This window comes from Schistocerca nitens, chromosome 1 (assembly GCF_023898315.1).
Source record: "Schistocerca nitens isolate TAMUIC-IGC-003100 chromosome 1, iqSchNite1.1, whole genome shotgun sequence".
Classification (NCBI taxonomy): domain Eukaryota; kingdom Metazoa; phylum Arthropoda; class Insecta; order Orthoptera; family Acrididae; genus Schistocerca; species Schistocerca nitens.
Genome location: NC_064614.1, coordinates 20,207,309 through 20,228,814, shown reverse-complemented (window position 1 = coordinate 20,228,814; position 21,506 = coordinate 20,207,309). Strand labels below are relative to the sequence as shown.

Here is a 21,506-nt window from a genome sequence, read left to right as displayed (position 1 = left end):
GTCATCGAACCCATCGTTCTACCATTCCTAGACCGGCAAGGGAACTTGCTGTTCCAACAGGACAATGCACGTCCGCATGTATCCCGTGCCACCCAACGTGCTCTAGAAGGTGTAAGTCAACTACCCTTGCCAGCAAGATCTCCGGATCTGTCCCCCATTGAGCATGTTTGGGACAGGATGAAGCGTCGTCTCACGCGGTCTGCACGTCCAGCACGAACGCTGGTCCAACTGAGGCGCCAGGTGGAAATGGCATGGCAAGCCGTTCCACAGGACTACATCCAGCATCTCTACGATCGTCTCCGTGGGAGAATAGCAGCCTGCATTGCTGCGAAAGGTGGATATACACTGTACTAGTGCCGACATTGTGCATGCTCTGTTGCCTGTGTCTATGTGCCTGTGGTTCTGTCAGTGTGATCATGTGATGTATCTGACCCCAGGAATGTGTCAATAAAGTTTCCCCTTCCTGGGACAATGAATTCACGGTGTTCTTATTTCAATTTCCAGGAGTGTATCTTATTTGTAGAGCATTATTGTACACTGGGGGTAAAACAAATGAGGTAGCACTGTTTCAGAGTGCCCTTGCATTCCGGAGGGTGGAGCTTCCAGTCTTCATCTAGCCATCCTGATTAAGGTTCTCCGTGGTTTCCCTAAATTATTGTAGGCAAATGCCGAGATCGTTCCTACTATAAGACCACGGTCGATTACGTGCCCCATCCTTATCATTCTAGATCTGTAAGTCTTAAATATCTGTATAGGTGGATTACTTTAATTTTATTGTTCGTAAATTGTAATACCAAGACAGGTCAAACAACCTTGCAAAAGAGAGTGACGGATAAATACGAGTAAAACTACTACTACTACCACTGTTATTACCATTACCACATTAAGATATTTGTCCGCAGCTCGTGGTCTAGTGGCCAGAGTTGCTGTCTCTGGATCACGGGGTCCCGGGTTCGATTCGCGGCCGGTTGGGGATTTTCTCTGCCTGGGGCCTGTGTTTTTGCGTTCACCTCATCATTTCATCATCATCATCATCATCATCATCGTCATTCGTGACAATGGCTAGACTTAATTGTGGCAGATTTGGGACTTTTTACAGGCGCTGATTACCATGCAGTTGAGCCTCCCAGAAACCAAACATCATCATCATTAAGATATTTGTTCCATTATTAAATATTTGTGACGTAGACGACATTTGCGCTAGGTCAGTCCATTAGAAAGCTCATTTTATCATCTGTGGAGAAATTATGTTATTGACTGGCTGTAAGCGATGTTAAACACCGAACGCCAATGTTTCACAGATATCTGTTTACAGGTACACAATTGGTCAGTACGTGGACCAAGCTGGCGACGTCATCAGTCACGTGAACATCTCCTCCGTTCGTGTGCAAGATGGCGGCCTGTATAGCTGCAGTGCTGCCAATGCAATGGGCTCCGTCCATTACGAAGCCAGGCTCAACATCTACGGTAAGTGGCGGGCAATCTCTCATACACCTCGCAAGTGTCTGGCTGCACTGGTCCCTAATAAAATTCCATGGCTTCTGTACGATGACAACGGTAGTTTCGTTGAGACTTCATAGGCTGGCAGTGGATTGAAAAGACACCCAGCGAAGAAGAAACATGTTATCTGAAGCCATTTTCGAGAAAGAATAAATGGAAAACACAGCTTTCCTGAACCATAATTAACCTAAATAATGCGATCCCGTACATCTTTATGGGAAAATAGAAAATGTGGCAAATTCTGATTTCTAACATCTTAGTATTTATGATACTTCCTGCTATCACGTCGGAATATTTTTAATTCACTATATCAAGTGACGTGTCTAAGAAATTCAGTGTGGCCGTTGCACCTTAGTGAAAACTGAAAGAAATCTAAACTGCACATGCATTACTATTAATGAATGCTACAACACTTTTAGCGAAGCGCGTAGCGATATGCAGCTTAGAGATGAACCAAAACATGGTTAACAAGTTAATGATTACAACTATCGACACCTAGTGTAGATCTGTTTGTGGGTAAGAGATGGAGAAGTAACATACCTTCTGAGCAGCTAAGACTGTAGGGTAGTGCTGTATACTGTTTTCATCGTGTGTAAGTAGTAAGAGCAGCACAAAATGACATGCGTGCGAGTTCATTAGTTGAAGTGTCTTATCTGCTAATAGGAGCGGCTGTGGTGTTCACAAAATTTTTCTAAAAGTGGGTTACTCTAGAGTTCCCATCTCAGCTATATAACTCAGAGGGAAATTTCAACATTCTAACAGTAATTTATATCACCTTAACATTCTTTAAAACATTAATTATTTCCAGAACTAAGTAATCGATTGTTACCAGAGTTCAGTTGGAAAATTAAGTATACTGCTTTCTTTCAAATAGTGCAACTACGTAACTAATTTTTATTCGTTCACAGTTGTACAGAATTGTTGTGTAGGCTTAAGACTTCCTCATGCGTAGAGTGTGAGGAGTTAGAGTTGTGTGACGTCATAACGTAAAAGTCCAAGTTGCGGTACATTTATGAAAATGAAAAAAGAGAGTGAGTCACATCCGATTTTCTCACTGTACTGTGAAATACCAACCAACGCTGTGTAAGAACGCTTTCTACAACACAAGGCGACCCGAAAAGATGTCATAATGGAATGGAGAAGTATTCCAAAGCTTGAGCCGTATATAATCTTTTCGTGGTGTTTCAAGGCAGCGGTGCACCAAAAATCTATCAAAAATGCGCCATTTTTATACGATTTCTTGCAGTACAATGTCGGAAAACGGAACACCAGTGTTTCAAGGCACTGTTGTGTTTGTAAGTGCCAAAATATTGATGACATATAAACCTCTCCAAATCTTTTACTGTTCCTGCAGCTGTGTGGATTTGCTCTGATTACGCATAAGCGGAAATGTAGTTATATGAGTAAGTACGGTATGAAGAACAAACAAATTAGAAACACAAATTTGAGGACGTTAATGAGGCACGCAAAAACAGCGTCCATGGTAGATTACTGTTTAGAAATTTTGTTCAGTTCTTAATCGGGTATTTAATTAATTTCTCACAAATGTTTGAAAATTGCTTTGTTTTCCCAGTTGTCTATCAAGAACTGAAATACTTTTAATATTTATATTTCAACGTAGTAAGCTCGCAGGAAACCACTGGTGTCTCCACAGCGTTCTCCAAGTTGCCTTTTCCAGTCTAATACAATTGATAACCAAAATAGCGCATGTGTTTGACGAATTTGCACTTTTGGAAATAAAATCTACGTATACGGCGAGTCAGTCGAAGCTGATACTGTCATCGTCGTGTAGTTTAGTGTCTCTACAGTTGAGGGCCGTTATGTTTAATTCAGGGGTCTCCAAACTACGGCCCGCGGGCCGAAACCGTCCCGCGAGAGCCGACAAACCTTCCCGCGTTATCTGGCCGGACATCCCCGGTGTCCGGCACGCCAAATATTTGAGGTGGTACCTATACTGCCTACAATTGAGTTTCGAGGCCTATCGCGACCAATACACCACGACATTGGCTCTGCTACTCGCTACAAGACTACATAACTAAACTTATTGTTGCACCGCTTGAAATAACAATGTGTTCACATACTCTACCTCTGTTACGTCTTACAGTAATAGTGTTGGTAACAATGATTTTGAGATTTCGTGAACATTGCAAGGCGCTTTCGTGAAGAATGTGCAGTGACATACTTTTTTGTCGGTGAAATTCCCCAGAGTAAAATACTCCAGAATTTCGGTCAGGTACGTCCACCAATCAAAATTATGTAATTAAATAAAAATCGTAGTTCGTTTCAGTGCTAGCTATTCCCACAACCTTAGATTTTTGCGATTTCATCTTTCCTTTAGCCTTACATTACGGTGATCATGGAGTGCTAGGGTGTTTTAATCACACTAGGTAGATCTTGGCCCTTATGACTTTGTGGAGGAGTTAATGTGGCCCGCGGACTAAAAAGTTTGGAGACCCCCTGGTTTAATTCATGCAGAAAGTCTGACAATGAGTCTTCCTACTGTTCGATTACTGTCGAAAGTAAGAAATTGTTATTGACAGTCTGTGGATATTTTCGTTAGACTGCAATGTCAGCATGGAATCCCCGAGTGTGTGCCTGTTTGTGGAGACAGCTACAAGAAGAAAATTTGTTTGTCTTTTGTGAACATTGCAAAAGAGAATACAGCATGGTGATATGAGTGTTCTATATTGATACTGTGAACTGACCTTGTCAGAAGAAAATGTTCATGTAATAACCGGTACCTTATTTCCGCATGAAAGTCGTGAAACATCTTTCCTCTTCGCGCCTAGGACCACCGTACGTGCGCCCGCTGCCGGGCCCGGTGCGGGCCGTGGAGTCTGGGCAGGTGACGCTGCGCTGCCCGTACGCCGGCTACCCAGTCAGCGGCGTCTCCTGGGAGCGCCGGGGAGTCCCCCTGACAAGTGACTTGCGGCGCGAGCTGCGCGACGGTGGCGCCGCCCTCCACATCCTGCGCGTCGACCCGGCCGCCGACGCGGGCGTCTACGTCTGCACAGTGAGGGGCTCCCAGGGGGACGTCGCCCGGGGGGAAGTGGCGCTGGCCGTCGACAGTGAGTACACCAGGCCGCGCTCTGTCACAGAATTCTCTGCTTGCAGTACTAGGCCGAACTGAAGACGGCTCTGAGAACTATGGCTCTGAGAACTATGGGACTTAACATCTGTGGTCATCAGTCCGCCAGAACTTAGAACTACTTCAACGTAACTAACCTAAGGACATCACACACATCCATGCCCGAGGCAGGATTCGAACCTGCGACCGTAGTGGTCGCGCGGTTCCAGACTGAAGCGCCTAGAACCGCATGGCCACACCGGCCGGCAACTGAAGACGAAGACATCATAAAAGTTGTAGATTCTGTAGGCATAACATGTCCAACCTGATCCTACAAGCCACTTTGGTCTGGCTCCTGTAGTTGCCTGCTTTGCTCACCAGCACTGCAGACACATGACTGAAAACGAACCAAAGCTTATGTACGTAACATTATAGTTTGGAACTTAGTGCCCTCCCCTTGTGTAGTGCTATTTCGATTCTACTTATTCTTCAATCGGCTTACGATTCAGCGTGTGATGATTGGTATTTGGGTCCTCGACTACTCCTAGGTACAGTTCCTGGTGTAGCTTAACGCGCAGATCGTTAGCGTGTGAGTGAGGGGAGCCGTACATGGATCACTCCACTCGCCGGACCGTCGGCTGGTACATCTGACTATGGTTTTTGAGTTGATTTCCGCAATCGTTCAGCTAAAGCGTAGTTGAACCCCAAACTCCAACTCGAAAATACGGTACAGAAACAATTAACATATGATAACAATCAGAACGAAGTTTGCATGTCACACACACACAAGGCACAAACACATTCCTCCCTTAAGTTTAACTGTTGATTCTGCCGACAGGTATGGAATCTGGCCACAAAGTCAAAATAAATTTGCCAAAGGACGGAAAAAATGTACCCTAAACGTCGGAATAAGCTGTAGGAAAGAGAGAGAAGTACTCTTGACTAGTTTTCTTTGCCAGTGACTATTCATTGTATAATGCAGAACTGGCAAACAGCCTTGTCGATATCTGAATGGTAGGCCAGTTTTCATACTGGAGGAAGGCAACGGTAAACTAGTTCTGGAAGCACTTAATGAAGATTATGTTTGGTTTGGTGACCGTTTCGCACTGCCTAAGAGAATGGATGTACAACGATGTACAACGAATGGAAAAACTGAAAGAAAGAGTGAAGGCAGAACTTTATCTTTTTAGAAGCTGTCAGTCCGGCTACCAACGTCAACTCTTGCGTGCAGTACACAAATCTGAATCAGCAGCCAAGTGTGCATTCAGACCTATGGCCACTCCTATCGGCGGCGCAGCATCCTCAAATTCAGTCCTTCACTCAAAGCAGTAATACATAAAATTAAACTACACTACACACTTCTCAAATGTGGTTAATTCACGTTGATATATCATTTTCTTGTCTAGTGCCTTTTCATTTGCAATAAAGACGAAATATTTTAAATATTCGGAAAAATTTCAAAAGTCATTTTACAATATTACTATATCTTTTGAGATCATCATCGCGTTGTTACGCTGTAGTATCCAATAACCACAACTCTCTGGTGATGAATCTACTTGTACTAAAAAGCTAGTTAATCGGCTAATATATCTGTTTAGAAACCATTGTTGCTGGATTTTGTTCTTTCAGGATGTGTCCGGAATTAGTAATCCTTTAATAATTGTTACGATAAACTTCGTAGTATTCTGACCGGAATCAAATTTTTCATTGAATACCAATCAGTCTTAAAAATCGAATTTGCTGTTTGCAGGTGTTCACAGATAACTGTGAAAATTTATTTTTCTCCTAAAAGGAGAGTTTTTGAGATACACAATTAAAAAATTGATGATCCTTAATTAACAAAGCTTGAAGTGTCATTAAGAGCATATCATCAAGTAACAAGCAAATTGCGGGCGAATGTGTAAAACCGTCGTACAATATGGATGGAGTAGTCCATTAATGTTTTAACTGTCGTGAAGCTAGAACTGAATTTGATGAAATGCAGTTTGGTATAAAAAAGTCAAGAAATGACAGAAAGAGAACTATGCTTTTTATATGTTACTTTTTTAATCACCTGGAACGCCCTTCATAACGACTTGTTGCGCACATAACATATTAAAGGGAGGGCGAAGCTCCTGTTGTGATGGTAAGTCTTCAGTATGTCTCATTGTTTGGCAGGTCCGCCGGTCGTGGTACCCTTCTTCATCCCAACCAACCTGCGGGAAGGAGCCAGGGCGCAGGTCAGCTGCGGCGTGTCCTCTGGAGACCTGCCTATTCGTTTCGCCTGGCTCAAAGATGGCGCGCCAGTGCCCAAATCTCTGCAGGTACTTTGCTTACAGTTCATCCAGCTGCTTCTCAGAAATCTCCCTTGAAGAACATTGTGTCATCAAAGTTTAAGTCCTTTCCAGTGGTTCGAGACATAGTGTTCATCTCTGCAAGCAGCTGGAAAATGGTTCACTGGTGCTGATGACATCACACTCGTACGCTGAACTGCAGCAAGACTTTTGAGCATGAAATGTATCTGAAAACAGAACACTGCATATTTGATAATTAAGTTCGTGCAGGGAAAGAAGTCCCCAGATCACACTTTATTTATTTATTTTATTTATTTCTTTATTTATTGTTCCGTGGGACCAAATTAAGGAGAAGTCTCCATGGTCATGGAACGAGTCAATACATGAAATTATGACACGATATTAGAAACAGATAAAATGAAATATAAAAAAAACATATTCAGGTGACAAGTCGTAAATTTAAATAAAGAAAATCAACAATGTAACACTGGAATTTGCTTAATTTTTTAGCTCTTCCAGGAGCTCCTCGACAGAATAGAAGGAGTGAGCCATGAGGAAACTCTTCAGTTTAGACTTAACAGAGTTTGGAGTACTGCTAAGATTTTTTAGTTCTTGTGGTAGCTTATTGAAAATGGATGCAGCAGAATACTGCACTCCTTTCTGCACAAGAGTCAAGGAAGTGCATTCCACATGCAGACTGGATTTCTGCCTAGTATTAACTGAGTGAAAGCTGCTGACTCTTGGGAATAGGCTAATATTGCTAACAACAAACGACATTAAAGAAAATATATACTGTGAGGGCAATGTCAGAATTCCCAGACTATTGAATAGGGGTCGACAAGAGGTTCTCGAACTTACACCACATATAGCTCTAACAGCCCGTTTTTGAGCCAAAAACACCCTTTTTGAATCAGAAGAATTACCCCAAAAAATAATACCATACGACATAAACGTATGGAAATATGCGAAGTAGACTACTTTTCGTGTTGAAGTGTCACTTATTTCAGATACTGTTCTAATGGTAAATAAAGCAGCATTTAGTTTCTGAACAAGATCCTGAACATGGGATTTCCACAACAGATTACTATCTATCCGAACGCCTAGCAACTTGAACTGTTCCGTCTCGCTTATAATATGCCCATTCTGTCTGATCAAAATATCGGTTCTTGTTGAATTGTGAGTTAGAAACTGTAAAAACTGAGTCTTACTGCGATTTAGCATCAAATTATTTTCCAAAAGGCACGAACTTATTTCATGAACTACGTTATTTGATACTGATTCAATATTACACACAAGATCCTTCACTACCAAGCTGGTGTCATCAGCAAACAGAAATATTTTTGATCACCTGTAATACTAGAAGGCATATCATTTATATAAATAAGAAATAGCAGTGGCCCCAGCACCGACCCTTGGGGAACGCCCCACTTAACAGTGCCCCATTGGGATTGAACATCACTACCACTCTCAATATTGCGGAGAATTACTTTCTGATTTCTGTTCTTAAGGTAAGAGGTGAACCAATTGTAAGCTACTCCCATTACTCTATAATGGTCCAACTTCTGCAGCACCATTTTGTGGTCAACACATTCAAAAGCCTTCGTTAAATCAAAGAAAACACCTAGAGTTCGCAACCTTTTATTTAATCCGTCCAAAACCTCACAGAGAAAAGAGAATATAGCATTTTCAGTTGTTAAACCATTTCAAAAACCAAACTGAACATTTGACAGCAAATTATGTGAATTTAAATGCTCCAGTAACCTTGCATATACAACCTTCTCGATAACTTTAGCAAACAACGATGGCATAGAAATAGGTCTATAATTGTCAACATTATCCCTGTCTTCCTTTTTATAAAGTGGCTTCTCTACCGAGTACTTTAATCGGTCAGGAAACCGACCACTCCTAAAGGAAAAGTTACATATATGGCTAAGTACTGGGCTAACATACATAGAACAATACTTCAGTATTCTGCTAGATACCCCGTCATATCCATGAGAGTTCTTGGTCTTTAGTGATTTAATTATTAACTCAATCTCCCTCTTGTCAGTATCATGGAGGAGCATTTCAGGTAACAGTCTCGGAACACTTTTTTCTAAGAGCGCTATATGATTCCCTGTTGGGACTAGGTTTCTATTTGGTTCACCTGCTATATTCAGAAAGTGATTATTAAATACTGTACATATATGCGACTTATCAGTAACACGGACATACCCACTACGCACTGATTGTATATCCTCGACCTGTCTCTGGAGACCAGCCACTTCCTTTACGACTGACCATATGGTTTTAATTTTATCCTGAGACTTAGCTATTCTATCTGCATACCACATACTTTTTGCCTTCCTAATAACGTTTTTAAGCACCTTACAATACTGTTTGTAATGGGCTGCTGCATTTAGATTTTGACTGTTTCTAACGTTTTGATATAATTGCCACTTTGTTCTACAAGATATTCTTATCCCTCTAGTCAGCCACCCAGGCTGCCTGCTTGTGCTAGTACCCTGTTTTGAACGTTCTAACGGAAGGCAACTTTCAAAGAGCACGAGAAAAGTCTTGAGAAAAGCATTATATTTATCATCTACTGTATCAGCGCTATAAACATCTTGCCACTCTTGTTCCTTGATAAGGTTTACAAAGGTCTCTACAGCAACTGTATCAGCTTTCCTAAACAGCTGATGACTATATTTAACACGTGTTGCAGCACAAAAATCTTTTAGAGTTAAAATTTGTGCATCATGATCTGAAAGGCCATTCACCTTTTTGCTAACAGAATGCCCTTCTAGCAATGAGGAATGAACAAAAATGTTGTCTATGGTTGTTCTACTGTTCCCTTGCACTCTCGTTGGAAAGAATACGGTTTGCATAAGATTATATGAATTAAGGAGGTCTACCAGCATCCTCTTCCTTGCACAATCACTTATACAATTAATATTGAAGTCACCACATATAACTAACTTTTTGTATTTCCTATAAAGTGAACCAAGAACCTCCTCTAGCTTTAGCAAAAATGTTGTGAAATCGGAATCTGGGGATCTATAAATAACAACATTAGAAGTTTAGCTCCGTTAAATTTAACCACACCTGCACCTGCAAACTTTATTTATCAACATCAACTGCAAATTACACGTTTAGGCAGACTACTACTTCAAATTTTGTCATAAAAATTTTATAAAGCCGTATTTTACATTTCATCACAGGCTATCAGATAACAAACAAATTATACACATGAAGAAGAAAGAAAAAATCAGTTGAAAATTATGTGTTCTTGTTTTAATATGTAAATAGATTTCTAATTTGCTGATATAGAACATGCATAAATTATACGTAAAGCATGCAGACTGCTCCTACATGAAATGCATGATACAATTAATGAGGTATCAGATCTGCGAGAGGTCAAAATAAGGCTCAATAGCTTATGCATCAACTACGCTTGCTATAAAAACATGTGGGCGTTTTACACTCCTTAAAACGTCTGCATTTCTTACCTCCTCAAAGATAGTGCTTTTTCGCTGCACACAACGGAAACTCGTCACAGTGAAGAAAACATTTTAGAAATATAGTTGGTTGTATTTATTATTTAAGGGTCACCTAATCATAGGGTAGCTGTAGAACATACAGAATCTCAACTTTACGTCAAAGTGAGAATACATAACTTTAATTTGATCTAATAAAGTCAACAACTGAAAATGACTAGCACAGAGCAAAGACATTTTTCCAAGCTCTCTTGGACACACATTCAACTGGAAGACTGTAGGAAGTGAAATCCATAAGAATTCCACAATTGAGCAGGTCTCAAAAGCAAGATGATGAGACAAATACTCGACACAGATCATTGAACAATCAAGATGAATAACCAGATAAGTTAAATACGAGAAGATGGATTGTGCTACTGCCTTATTGGAACTTACGTTCCTCAAGTACAGCACGAGATGGCGCCAGTCAGCTCTAGACGACAGCCAGAAAGTGAATCCCTCTCTCCAAAAAAAGGACTCTCCAGAAACCTTACCATCTAAAAGCTCCATTTAGTGAGGAGACTGTATGCTGTCATCACTCTGACGAATATGTTCCCTTTTCTACGTAAAAACCAAGCCAGTATACACTCCAAAACTGACAAAAAACAGAGACATATACTAGAAAGCAGGAATATATATCAACGACAGCATAACACTTTTGAGAGCAGATACTTAGGACAAACAGGTAGAACATTTGGTGTCAGAGACAAAGAACACTTGAGAGCCTGGAAGTATGGGACAAACCACTTCACATTTTCAGAACACCTAAGAGAACATAATCACAAACCAAATGCCAGAGAGGAAGACGTGAAACAATTAGAATCAACAATAAAAATCACCTGCTAACCCTGCAAGAAAATTATCACCTACAGAAAACCCAAGCAGAAATGAAAACCCTGTTCAATGATCAAGTACACGTGCCAAACAATTCATTGTTTACACTAACAGATGATAGTGTGTTTACATTTTGTGGCGTGCAGTGCAGCTGTAGCGATTATAAAGCTACGTACTCACAAACTTATTTGTGCACTGTTATACAGTAATTAAATTTAATAGTTTTCAGCGCTGTTTCATGCTGTTTGTGGTGAAATAACGATTTAATAAACCTTTGGAAATGTTCGCTCGCTGTGTTTTTTAGAGTTTTCTGTGCGTTGAAGTCGTTTGGTAAATTTAATGCTTTAGTTTTCAGCTGACATTTCTTACTGCTTCTAATGAAACATTTCAGTAAAATTTTCATTCAGTGTTTTAACTTCATTGAGTGTTCCAGTGGCCATTTGAATTTTTGGTTTTAGCTAATAATTTTGTGAAGTTTTGTTGGTATTGGTATTAGCTGTGTGTGTAGTAGTATTAATACAAGTAGTTGCTTTAGAGAGTTTCGAGACCGCTATTGTCCGTTCTATAAATAGTTCTACTGGCGCAACTTAACTTTGGTAACGTAGACGTATAGTCTTTTTCAGTAACTGTAAAATTTTACCATGAGTGAGAAGTGTGGGCTCTGTCGTAGGTTTGTGAGTAGTGGGATTTGTTCAAAGTATTTTCATTGGGGGGGGGGGGAAGCAGTGGGGAAGCCAGTGGGCATTCTAGCGAGATCATCTCCTGGGAATGCAAAATCTGTAGTAGAAATAAGTTGATAGAGGCGCAGGAGCGTAAGATCTGTGCCCTTCAGGGGCAGTTACAACGCGCAAAGGAGGAACTGCATACGCTGAGGAGAGTGAAGGGTGGTGGGGAATGGGAACTGGCAGTTGGTGAGAAGGTAGCTAGGAAAAGGAGGTACTCAGACAGTTATACTTTGCGTATATGCAATAGATTTGACCAACTGTCAGGGTTGAGTGGATAGGAGCCTCGTGTAGCTGCAGGTATAGGGAACATGCAGCAGTCCTCAGCAGTTAGGAGGCCTAGGTCAAAGCCTAACAGAAAGAAGAAGGTTCTGCTGATAGGTAGTTCGCACAGTAGAGGTGTGGACCAGCAGTTGCAGGAAGTGTTGGGGAGTTAGTACAGGTCACAAGCATTGTGAAGTCTAGTGCAGGGTGGGTCAAGTGACTGACAGCATAGGGGAGTTATGTAGGAATTTTACGAAGGAGGATCAGGTATTGATAGTGGCTGGAGCAGGGAAGAGTCTTGATAGGGACGGGGAATACGATGTAGATGTGACCTGGTAAAGATAGCTACCCAAATTGGTGGCACTAATGTACATTTCGTGCAACTGTTTCAGCGTCATGATCGGCCTTATCTTAATGCGGCTGTTAGGCGCGTTAAGATGGGCTAGGGATGGCGCTGATGGTAGAGGGCATGGGTCACATCTCAGTGGTGCCAGTTGGGTCTACCATTAGATCGGGTTTCACTACATCTACATCTACATCTACGTCCATACTCCGCAAGCCACCTGACGGTGTGTGGCGGAGGGTACCTTGAGTACCTCTATCGGTTCTTCCTTCTACTGCAGTCTCGTAATGTTCGTGGAAAGAAGGATTGTCGGTATACTTCTGTGTGGGCTCTAATCTCTCTGATTTTATCCTCATGGTCTCTTCGCGAGGTATACGTAGAAGGGAGCAATATACTGCTTGACTCTTCGGTGAAGGTATGTTCTCGAAACTTCAACAAAAGCCTGTACCGAGCTACTGAGCGTCTCTCCTGCAGAGTCTTCCACTGGAGTTTATCTATCATCTCCGTAACGCTTTCGCGATTACTAAATGATCCTCTAACGAAGCGCGCTGCTCTCCGTTGGATCTTCTCTATCTCTTCTATCAACCCTATCTGGTATGGCTCCCACACTGCTGAGCAGTATTCAAGCAGTGGGCGAACAAGCGTACTGTAACCTACTTCCTCAGTTTTCGGATTGCATTTCCTTAGGATTCTTCCAATGAATTTCAGTCTGGCGTCTGCTTTACCAACGATCAACCTTATATGATCAATCCATTTTAAATCACTCCTAATACGTACTCCCAGATAATTTATGGAATTAACTGCTTCCAATTGCTGACCTGCTATTTTGTAGCTAAATGATAAGGGATCTATCTTTCTATGTATTCGGAGCACATTACACTTGTCTACATTGAGATTCAATTGCCATTCCCTGCACCATGCGTCAATTCGCTGCAGATCCTCCTGCATTTCAGTACAATTTTCCATTGTTACAACCTCTCAATATACCACAGCATCATCCGCAAAAAGCCTCAGTGAGCTTCCGATGTCATCCACAAGCTCATTTATGTATATTGTGAATAGCAGCGGTCCTACGACACTCCCCTGCGGCACACCTGCAATCACTCTTACTTCGGAAGACTTCTCTCCATTGAGAATGACATGGTGCATTCTGGCCAGCACCTCAATATGTATGGGAAGGGGACGCTGGCAAAGCTCATAGGTGACAGTGTAGTGGGTGGTGGTGATGGGATCACTCATGGAAAAATTCCTGTAGTAGTTGGTGTTAGAGCTGCACCTTTTTTAGATTGAAGTCAGCTGATAGGTGTACCTGCTTAAAGGAAGTCCCTCTAACTAAGGGGTCACCTTCATAGGATGTAATGTTTCCAAGTAAAGAAGAAATTACATATTTCATCAAAATATAAGAGGTATTCGAGATAAAGTTAGTGAACTGCTTATAGATGCTGACTCTGAAATTTTTTGTATATCGGAGCGCCACTTAAATAATTTGACAATTCAGTGGCTTCCCTTACCAGGATACAGATTAGCTGACTGTTTTTCGAGGACTTCCCTCCAGGGTGGGGGAGTGGCTATGTATGTAAAAAACATTATTCCATTTGAGTCCATAGACGTATCATGGCACTGCACTGAACAGATATTTGAATGTTGTGCAGGGGCAGTCGAATTTAGTGAAACTACACTTCTAATTGTTGTTGTTATAGGTCTCCTAACGCTGACTTCAGAGAATTACTGTTCAAGCTAGAAAGGGTTCTTGATTCACTTTGTAGGATGTACCAGAAATTAGTTATATGTAGTGACTTCAATACAAATTTTGTATATGATGGTGCAAGAAAAAGGATGTTGGTATATCTCCTAAATTCATATGATCTGTTTCAGAATGTGTCTTTTCCAATTAGGTTGCAGGGGAACAGTAGCACAGCTATAGACAATATTTTTGTTCATTCTTCATTACTAGATGGGCATTCTGTTAGTAAAAGGGTGAATGGCCTTTCAGACCATGATGCACAAATTTTAACATTAAAAGGCTTTTGTACTCAAACGAATGTCACATATAATTACAAGCTATGTAGGAAAGTTAATCCAACAGCAGTAGAGAGTTTTTTAAACCTTGTCAAGGAACAAGAGTGGCAGGATGTTTACAGTGCTGATAACATAAATGATAAATATAATGCTTTCCTTAACACATTTCTCATTTTCTTTGAGAGTTACTTTCCATTTGAACGTTCTACTAGCAGTAATAGGCAGCCTGGGTGGCTGACTAGTGGGAAAGGATACCATGTAGAGCAAAGTGGGAATTATTTCAAAATGTTAAAAGTAGCCACCATCAAGCTACAGTAACCCATTACAAACAGTATTGTAAGGCACTTAAAAATATTATTACGAAGCAAAGAGTATGTCGTGTGCAAATAGAATAGCTAATTCACAGGTTAAAATTGAAACCATATAGTCAGTTGTGAAGGAAGTGTCTGGTCAGCAGTATAACGTTAACAATATAAAGACAGCTTGCATTAAAAATATATCTGTTACTGATAAATCAGATATATGTACAGCATTTAACAATAATTTTCTGAGCATTGCCATGAATTAAATAAAAATTTAGTTTCTACAGGGAATCATATAACCTTCTTGTCAAATGCCTTTCCGAGATTGATGTCTGAAATACTCCTCTGTGATACAGACAAGAGGGAGATTGAGTCAATAATTAAGTCACAGAAGTCAAATTACTCTCATGGTTATGATGGAGTGCCTAGCAGAATATTAAAGTACTGTGCTGCTTATGTTAGCCATGTATTTAGCCATATTTGTAATTTTTCCTTTAGGAATGTTGAGTTTCCTGAGCGGTTAAAGTACTCAGTAGTAAAGCCGCTTTATAAAAAGGGAGAAAGGGATAATTCAGATCATTTTAGACCTATTTCTGTGCCATCAGTGTTTCCTATAGTTATTGAAAAAGCTGTGTATGTAAGGATAATTGATCATTTGCTATAATATGTACAGTTCGGCTTCAGAAGTCGTTTAACAACTGAAAATGCTATATTCTATTTCCTGTGTGAGGTACCGGATGAGTTAAACAAGAGGTTTTGAACGCTAGGCATATTTTTTTGATTTAACTAAGGAATTTGATTGTGTTGATCACAAAATATTGCTCCAGAACTTGGACTATTACTGAATACAGGGAGTAGCTCACAATTGTTTCACCTCTTACTTTAGCAACAGACAGCAAAAGGTGATTATTCACAATATTGAGAATAGCCATGATGTGGGGTTGGAGTGGGGTATAGTCAAATAGTGTGTGGCCCAGGGATCAGTGTTGGGGTCACTCCTGTTCCTTATTTATATGAATGATATGCCCTCTAGTATTACAGGTAACTCTAAAATATTTCTTTTTGCTGATGACACTAGCTTGGTAGTAAAGGATGTTGTTGCAATATTGTCTTGGTTTCAGATAGTGCAGTTCATGACCTAAGTTCATGGCTTGTAGAAAATAAATTAGCGCTAAATCACAGTAGGACTCAGTTTTTACAGTTTCGAAAACACAGTTCAACAAGACGTGACGTTTTACTTTCACAAAATGGGCATATGATTCGTGAAACTGAACAGTTCAGGTTTCTAGGTGTTCAGATAGATAATAAGCTGTCGTAGAAAGCCCACATTAAGGATCTTGTTCAGGGATTTAATGCTGCTTTGTTTACTATTCGGACGGTATCTGTAGTGAGTGATCGTTCGACACGAAAATTAGTCTACTTTGCTTATTTTCATTTGCTTATGTAGTATGGTATTATATTTTGGGGTAACTCTTCCCATTCTAAAAGGATATTTTTGGCTCAGAAACTGGCTGTTTGGGCAATAAGTGGTGTAAGGTTGTGAACCTCTTGTCGACCCCTGTTCACAAGTCTTGGGTATTTTGACATTGGCCTCTCAATATATATATTCCTTACTGTCATTTCTTGTTAACAAGATTAACTTATTTATAAGAAAAATCAGCTTTCACTTAGTTAATACTCGGCAGAAATCAAACCTGCATTTGGATCGAACTTCCTTAACTCTTTTGCAGAAAGGTGTGCAGTATACTGCTGCATCCATTTTCAGTAAGCTACCACTCGAATTCAAAAATCTTAGCAGTAATGCACACGCTTTCAAATCGAAACTGAAGAGTTTCTTCATGGGTCACTGAATCTATTCTGTTGAGGAGGTCCGTGAATTTCTTGTTGTATTGTTGATTGCATTTACTTAAACTTGTGGACTGTCTTCTTTCTGGTTGATAAACATTTCATTTTTATCTGTTATTACTTACATGTAATTTCATGTACTGGCACGTTACATAACCTTGGAGATTTGCTCCTCAATTTGGTCCTACGGAACTTGGCTCGTAAATAAATAAATAAAAAGCAATAGAATAACATTCCAAAAAAGGATTTTTATCAGAATAATAACAATACCACCCAATACCTTTCCTCTCACTTGTCCATGAAACCCTCCAAGAACACTTAAACCAAAACTTAAATCAGCTGATCATCAAAGCTTTCAACCACCCTCTAACAGCTATTATATTCATATTCAACATTCTACAACTCAAACACCCCCCCCCCCCTCGACACACACACTCAGCACACACACACACACACACACACACACACACACACACACAATATAGATAATGAAAGGAAGTTAGTTTTGCACATATATAATTCGTTTGGTTGGCAACATGTAGGCAAACCAAACAGGAGGAAACACATAAGAACTCACAATATTTTCGTCTTTAAAAGCACAGTTTTCGAACAAATATCAATAACTAACGGCAAAAGAATAATAGTACACCACAAAAATAAAGGTAAATATCGTGAGCAGTGTGAAGAATCACTTGTTTGGCTTAATAGCCAAAGAAATTGCTCTTGTACTCTTTTACAGGTTCTCTTCAGTGTGATGTAGTACTTTTGCTGCCAGGCTTCTGAACAACAAACCAAGTACTACAGTAAGGGCTTTTTAAAATTTCTATTAAATTCCCTTTGAGCATCTTCTGGAGTCCTTTTCGACAGACGTGCTCTGAGACCATGTACCTGGGTAGAAATGTTGACTATATACTTCATGTTTACATAATTCTATCATGTATTCATAAACCTTTCTTGTAATAGCTCAATAAGTTCTTCCTAATCATATTACGTTAGATTTTCCAGTTCTTGAAATATTTCTCGATAAAGTCGAATTTCTCTGTAAAATCGATTTGAAAAATTGGGAGAGACAGGATTCTCCAGAATTAGACTGGTAGGAATGGATCTACAATATCTCCTGTGTTTCTCTTCTTCTTTCAAAACTGACACCATTATTATTCCTCCTCGAACCAGCAAAGAGAGTAGGCTCATCGAGAATTTGATCTTCACATCCCTCTCATCAAATATGTCCATTACTAGGATATAGTCAACTCTCAAATATTTTACAACAAGAAATGTGGTCTTTGTCGCTTCATTTCCAAAGTCCAAGTGTAACTGAAGGCTATAATATTACCTCCCCGTAAAGTGTGCCCACAGCACCCACTATTATGCAGTTTTTTATGGGAAAAACCAGCAGCTTGATCCCGCCTGTTAATTGATTAAACAAGGATTTGTTCAATACACTCACTGACGCACCAGTGTCGAGAGTCTCTTCAGTCAGAATTCCAGTAACATGTACTGCGACGACTGAAAAGACACTTTGAGATGAATCTTTCCACAGTTATGAATATTGGGTGCAAGATGCTCCCTCGTATCCATACTGTTTTCGTATCGGAAGAAACTTACCTCGTTATGTTGGCCCTACTCTCTTTGGTCAGCTACAATCTTGGGCCTAAATCCATTTACTTTTACTTTAAAGCGGAGCTCTCACTATCAGGTACTATCTCCCCTGCCATATCAGACAGTGTCTGTTCCCTCCATGGACTATTCCGGATCGCAATAACTTGGTTAATTTTTCCTTTCAGCATGATTCAACCGACCACAGTTGATACAGAATGGATTCGGACCACCATTTGCTTTAAAGGTTTTCGTAGTACCTCATGTATCACCCTCAAGATTCGGTAGCGGCTTATTCAAATTCTCAGCTAGGGCTGACTCATTAACTCCATTCATATCGGATCCTCAGGCACCTCCAGTTTGTCAATATGCGCCGTTACTTCTTAACCTAGCCTCTTCCTGGACAAGATCTATAAATTCAAGGCCAAACAAAGTTTCTAAGTTCTCTTCAGACACATGGACCAGTTTATCTTGTATGTCAAGTGGCAATTTAGCCTTTAGGATTCTACTAATATCGACATGTGCCCTCGGAGCAGTCCAACATTTCCCTTGTTGAGATATTTCTCAAAGTATCTTCATAGCATCCCACTACGGAATGAAAAGGGCTCTCTGTTCGAAGCTTATATGATTACATGTTTCACTCGTCGCTCTTCATTCCGTGTAATGTTCCGCTGCGACTGACAGCGATAATTCCCTTCATTTTTATGTATAAGGTTGGAAAAGTCTTTGTGCTTTATGTAGCTCCTCCTGAGTCCGTTTAGGCCAGTACTTACCTAAGAAAGGTTTTTCAAACGCTTTATGACTTGCACAAGATTCCACGACATCAGTTTCCGTAACGAGCCTTCTCCTTGGAATCATCCAGACACATAACTTAGCTTTTGGTGTTCGGACCATGAAAGAGGCACTACATTTCTAAATACCTTTACAAAGACAACAGAATTCAGTCTTCGTCGCTCTGGGATAAGGGGCTAAATCTGTCTATTTACGACAGTCTTTTCCAGATTCTTCTTCCACTAACGAATATTAGGACCAATTTGATGTTTCATCTGTTCGATTTCTTGTTTTAACCCATTATCAGGGGGCGGGATAAGTCTTGGACGTTTTTCTGCAGTAGATTTAATGCTTTGAAAAATATGAGCAGAAATCTATTCGTTCTTGGTCTCAACCCATTCATTATGCTTGACTGAGTCAATTCTCGTGCTCTCTTCGAGCTTTCACTTGATTAAGTCTTCATGGCCATAGTTTATCCGAGCCATCTTATGTGCAAATTCTTCTACAGTTTGTTCGATCTTTCCCTGATGCGTTTGCTACATCAGCAGAAAGTTTCCTCAATTTCGAGGAGAAGTACCTCTTGGGACTTTTGCATCTCTTTTACCTCTCCTTTGGTTGCTAGGTCTTTCACTCAGTGTAACGCTTCAGGTTGCTGTTTAGCTGTAGCATCTGTTTCACTCATTTTTGCAGACATACTTGGTTGCTTAGCGGCTATGCAATTACTTTTACGTACTTTCGTAGTTATATTTGCCAATATACCTATCAATTGGGACCTACTGTTAAAATCTAATTCTTGTACCTGAAATTTCCTGTATATCATCACTCTGTGGCTTTCTTTAGGAATTTCTTTTTTGAAATTTGTGGCAAGGTCTTATGAGACCGAACTGCTGAAGTCATCGGTCCCTAAGCTTACACACAAGTTAATCTACACTCCTGGAAATGGAAAAAAGAACACATTGACACCGGTGTGTCAGACCCACCATACTTGCTCCGGACACTGCGAGAGGGCTGTACAAGCAATGATCACACGCACGGCACAGCGGACACACCAGGAACCGCGGTGTTGGCCGTCGAATGGCGCTAGCTGCGCAGCATTTGTGCACCGCCGCCGTCAGTGTCAGCCAGTTTGCCGTGGCATACGGAGCTCCATCGCAGTCTTTAACACTGGTAACATGCCGCGACAGCGTGGACGTGAACCGTATGTGCAGTTGACGGACTTTGAGCGATGGCGTATAGTGGGCATGCGGGAGGCCGGGTGGACGTACCGCCGAATTGCTCAACACGTGGGGCGTGAGGTCTCCACAGTACATCGATGTTGTCGCCAGTGGTCGGCGGAAGGTGCACGTGCCCGTCGACCTGGGACCGGACCGCAGCGACGCACGGATGCACGCCAAGACCGTAGGATCCTACGCAGTGCCGTAGGGGACCGCACCGCCAGTTCCCAGCAAATTAGGGACACTGTTGCTCCTGGGGTATCGGCGAGGACCATTCGCAACCGTCTCCATGAAGCTGGGCTACGGTCCCACACACCATTAGGCCGTCTTCCGCTCACGCCCCAACATCGTGCAGCCCGCCTCCAGTGGTGTCGCGACAGGCGTGAATGGAGGGACGAATGGAGACGTGTCGTCTTCAGCGATGAGAGTCGCTTCTGCCTTGGTGCCAATGATGGTCGTATGCGTGTTTGGCGCCGTGCAGGTGAGCGCCACAATCAGGACTGCATACGACCGAGGCACACAGGGCCAACACCCGGCATCATGGTGTGGGGAGCGATCTCCTACACTGGCCGTACACCACTGGTGATCGTCGAGGGGACACTGAATAGTGCACGGTACATCCAAACCGTCATCGAACCCATCGTTCTGCCATTCCTAGACCGGCAAGGGAACTTGCTGTTCCAACACGACAATGCACGTCCGCATGTATCCCGTGCCACCCAACGTGCTCTAGAAGGTGTAAGTCAACTACCCTGGCCAGCAAGATCTCCGGATCTGTCCCCCATTGAGCATGTTTGGGACTGGATGAAGCGTCGTCTCACGCGGTCTGCACGTCCAGCACGAACGCTGGTCCAACTGAGGCGCCAGGTGGAAATGGCATGGCAAGCCGTTCCACAGGACTACATCCAGCATCTCTACGATCGTCTCCATGGGAGAATAGCAGCCTGCATTGCTGCGAAAGGTGGATATACACTGTACTAGTGCCGACATTGTGCATGCTTTGTTGCCTGTGTCTATGTGCCTGTGGTTCTGTCAGTGTGATCATGTGATGTATCTGACCCCAGGAATGTGTCAATAAAGTTTCCCCTTCCTGGGACAATGAATTCACGGTGTTCTTATTTCAATTTCCAGGAGTGTATTTTAAGCTAACTTACGCTAAGGACAGCACACACATCCATGCCCGAGGGAGGACTCGAACCTCCGATGGGGGAAGCCGCACGAACCGTGACGGTTCTTCGGAT

The 21,506-nt window shown here is 41.5% G+C and overlaps 1 protein-coding gene across 1 annotated transcript in view; it reads left to right on the top strand.

Moving 5' to 3' along the window:
* The window catches only part of LOC126251767 (Down syndrome cell adhesion molecule-like protein Dscam2), a gene marked incomplete at its 5' end in the record, with an annotated part of 377,821 nt that overhangs the window by 195,326 nt on the left and 160,989 nt on the right, over nucleotides 1-21,506 (top strand). Inside the window, 3 exons of the mRNA XM_049952392.1 lie at nucleotides 1,316-1,467; nucleotides 4,290-4,568; nucleotides 6,725-6,870. Coding sequence (XP_049808349.1) covers nucleotides 1,316-1,467; nucleotides 4,290-4,568; nucleotides 6,725-6,870 — 577 coding nt within the window. The remainder of the gene's footprint in view (nucleotides 1-1,315; nucleotides 1,468-4,289; nucleotides 4,569-6,724; nucleotides 6,871-21,506) is intronic.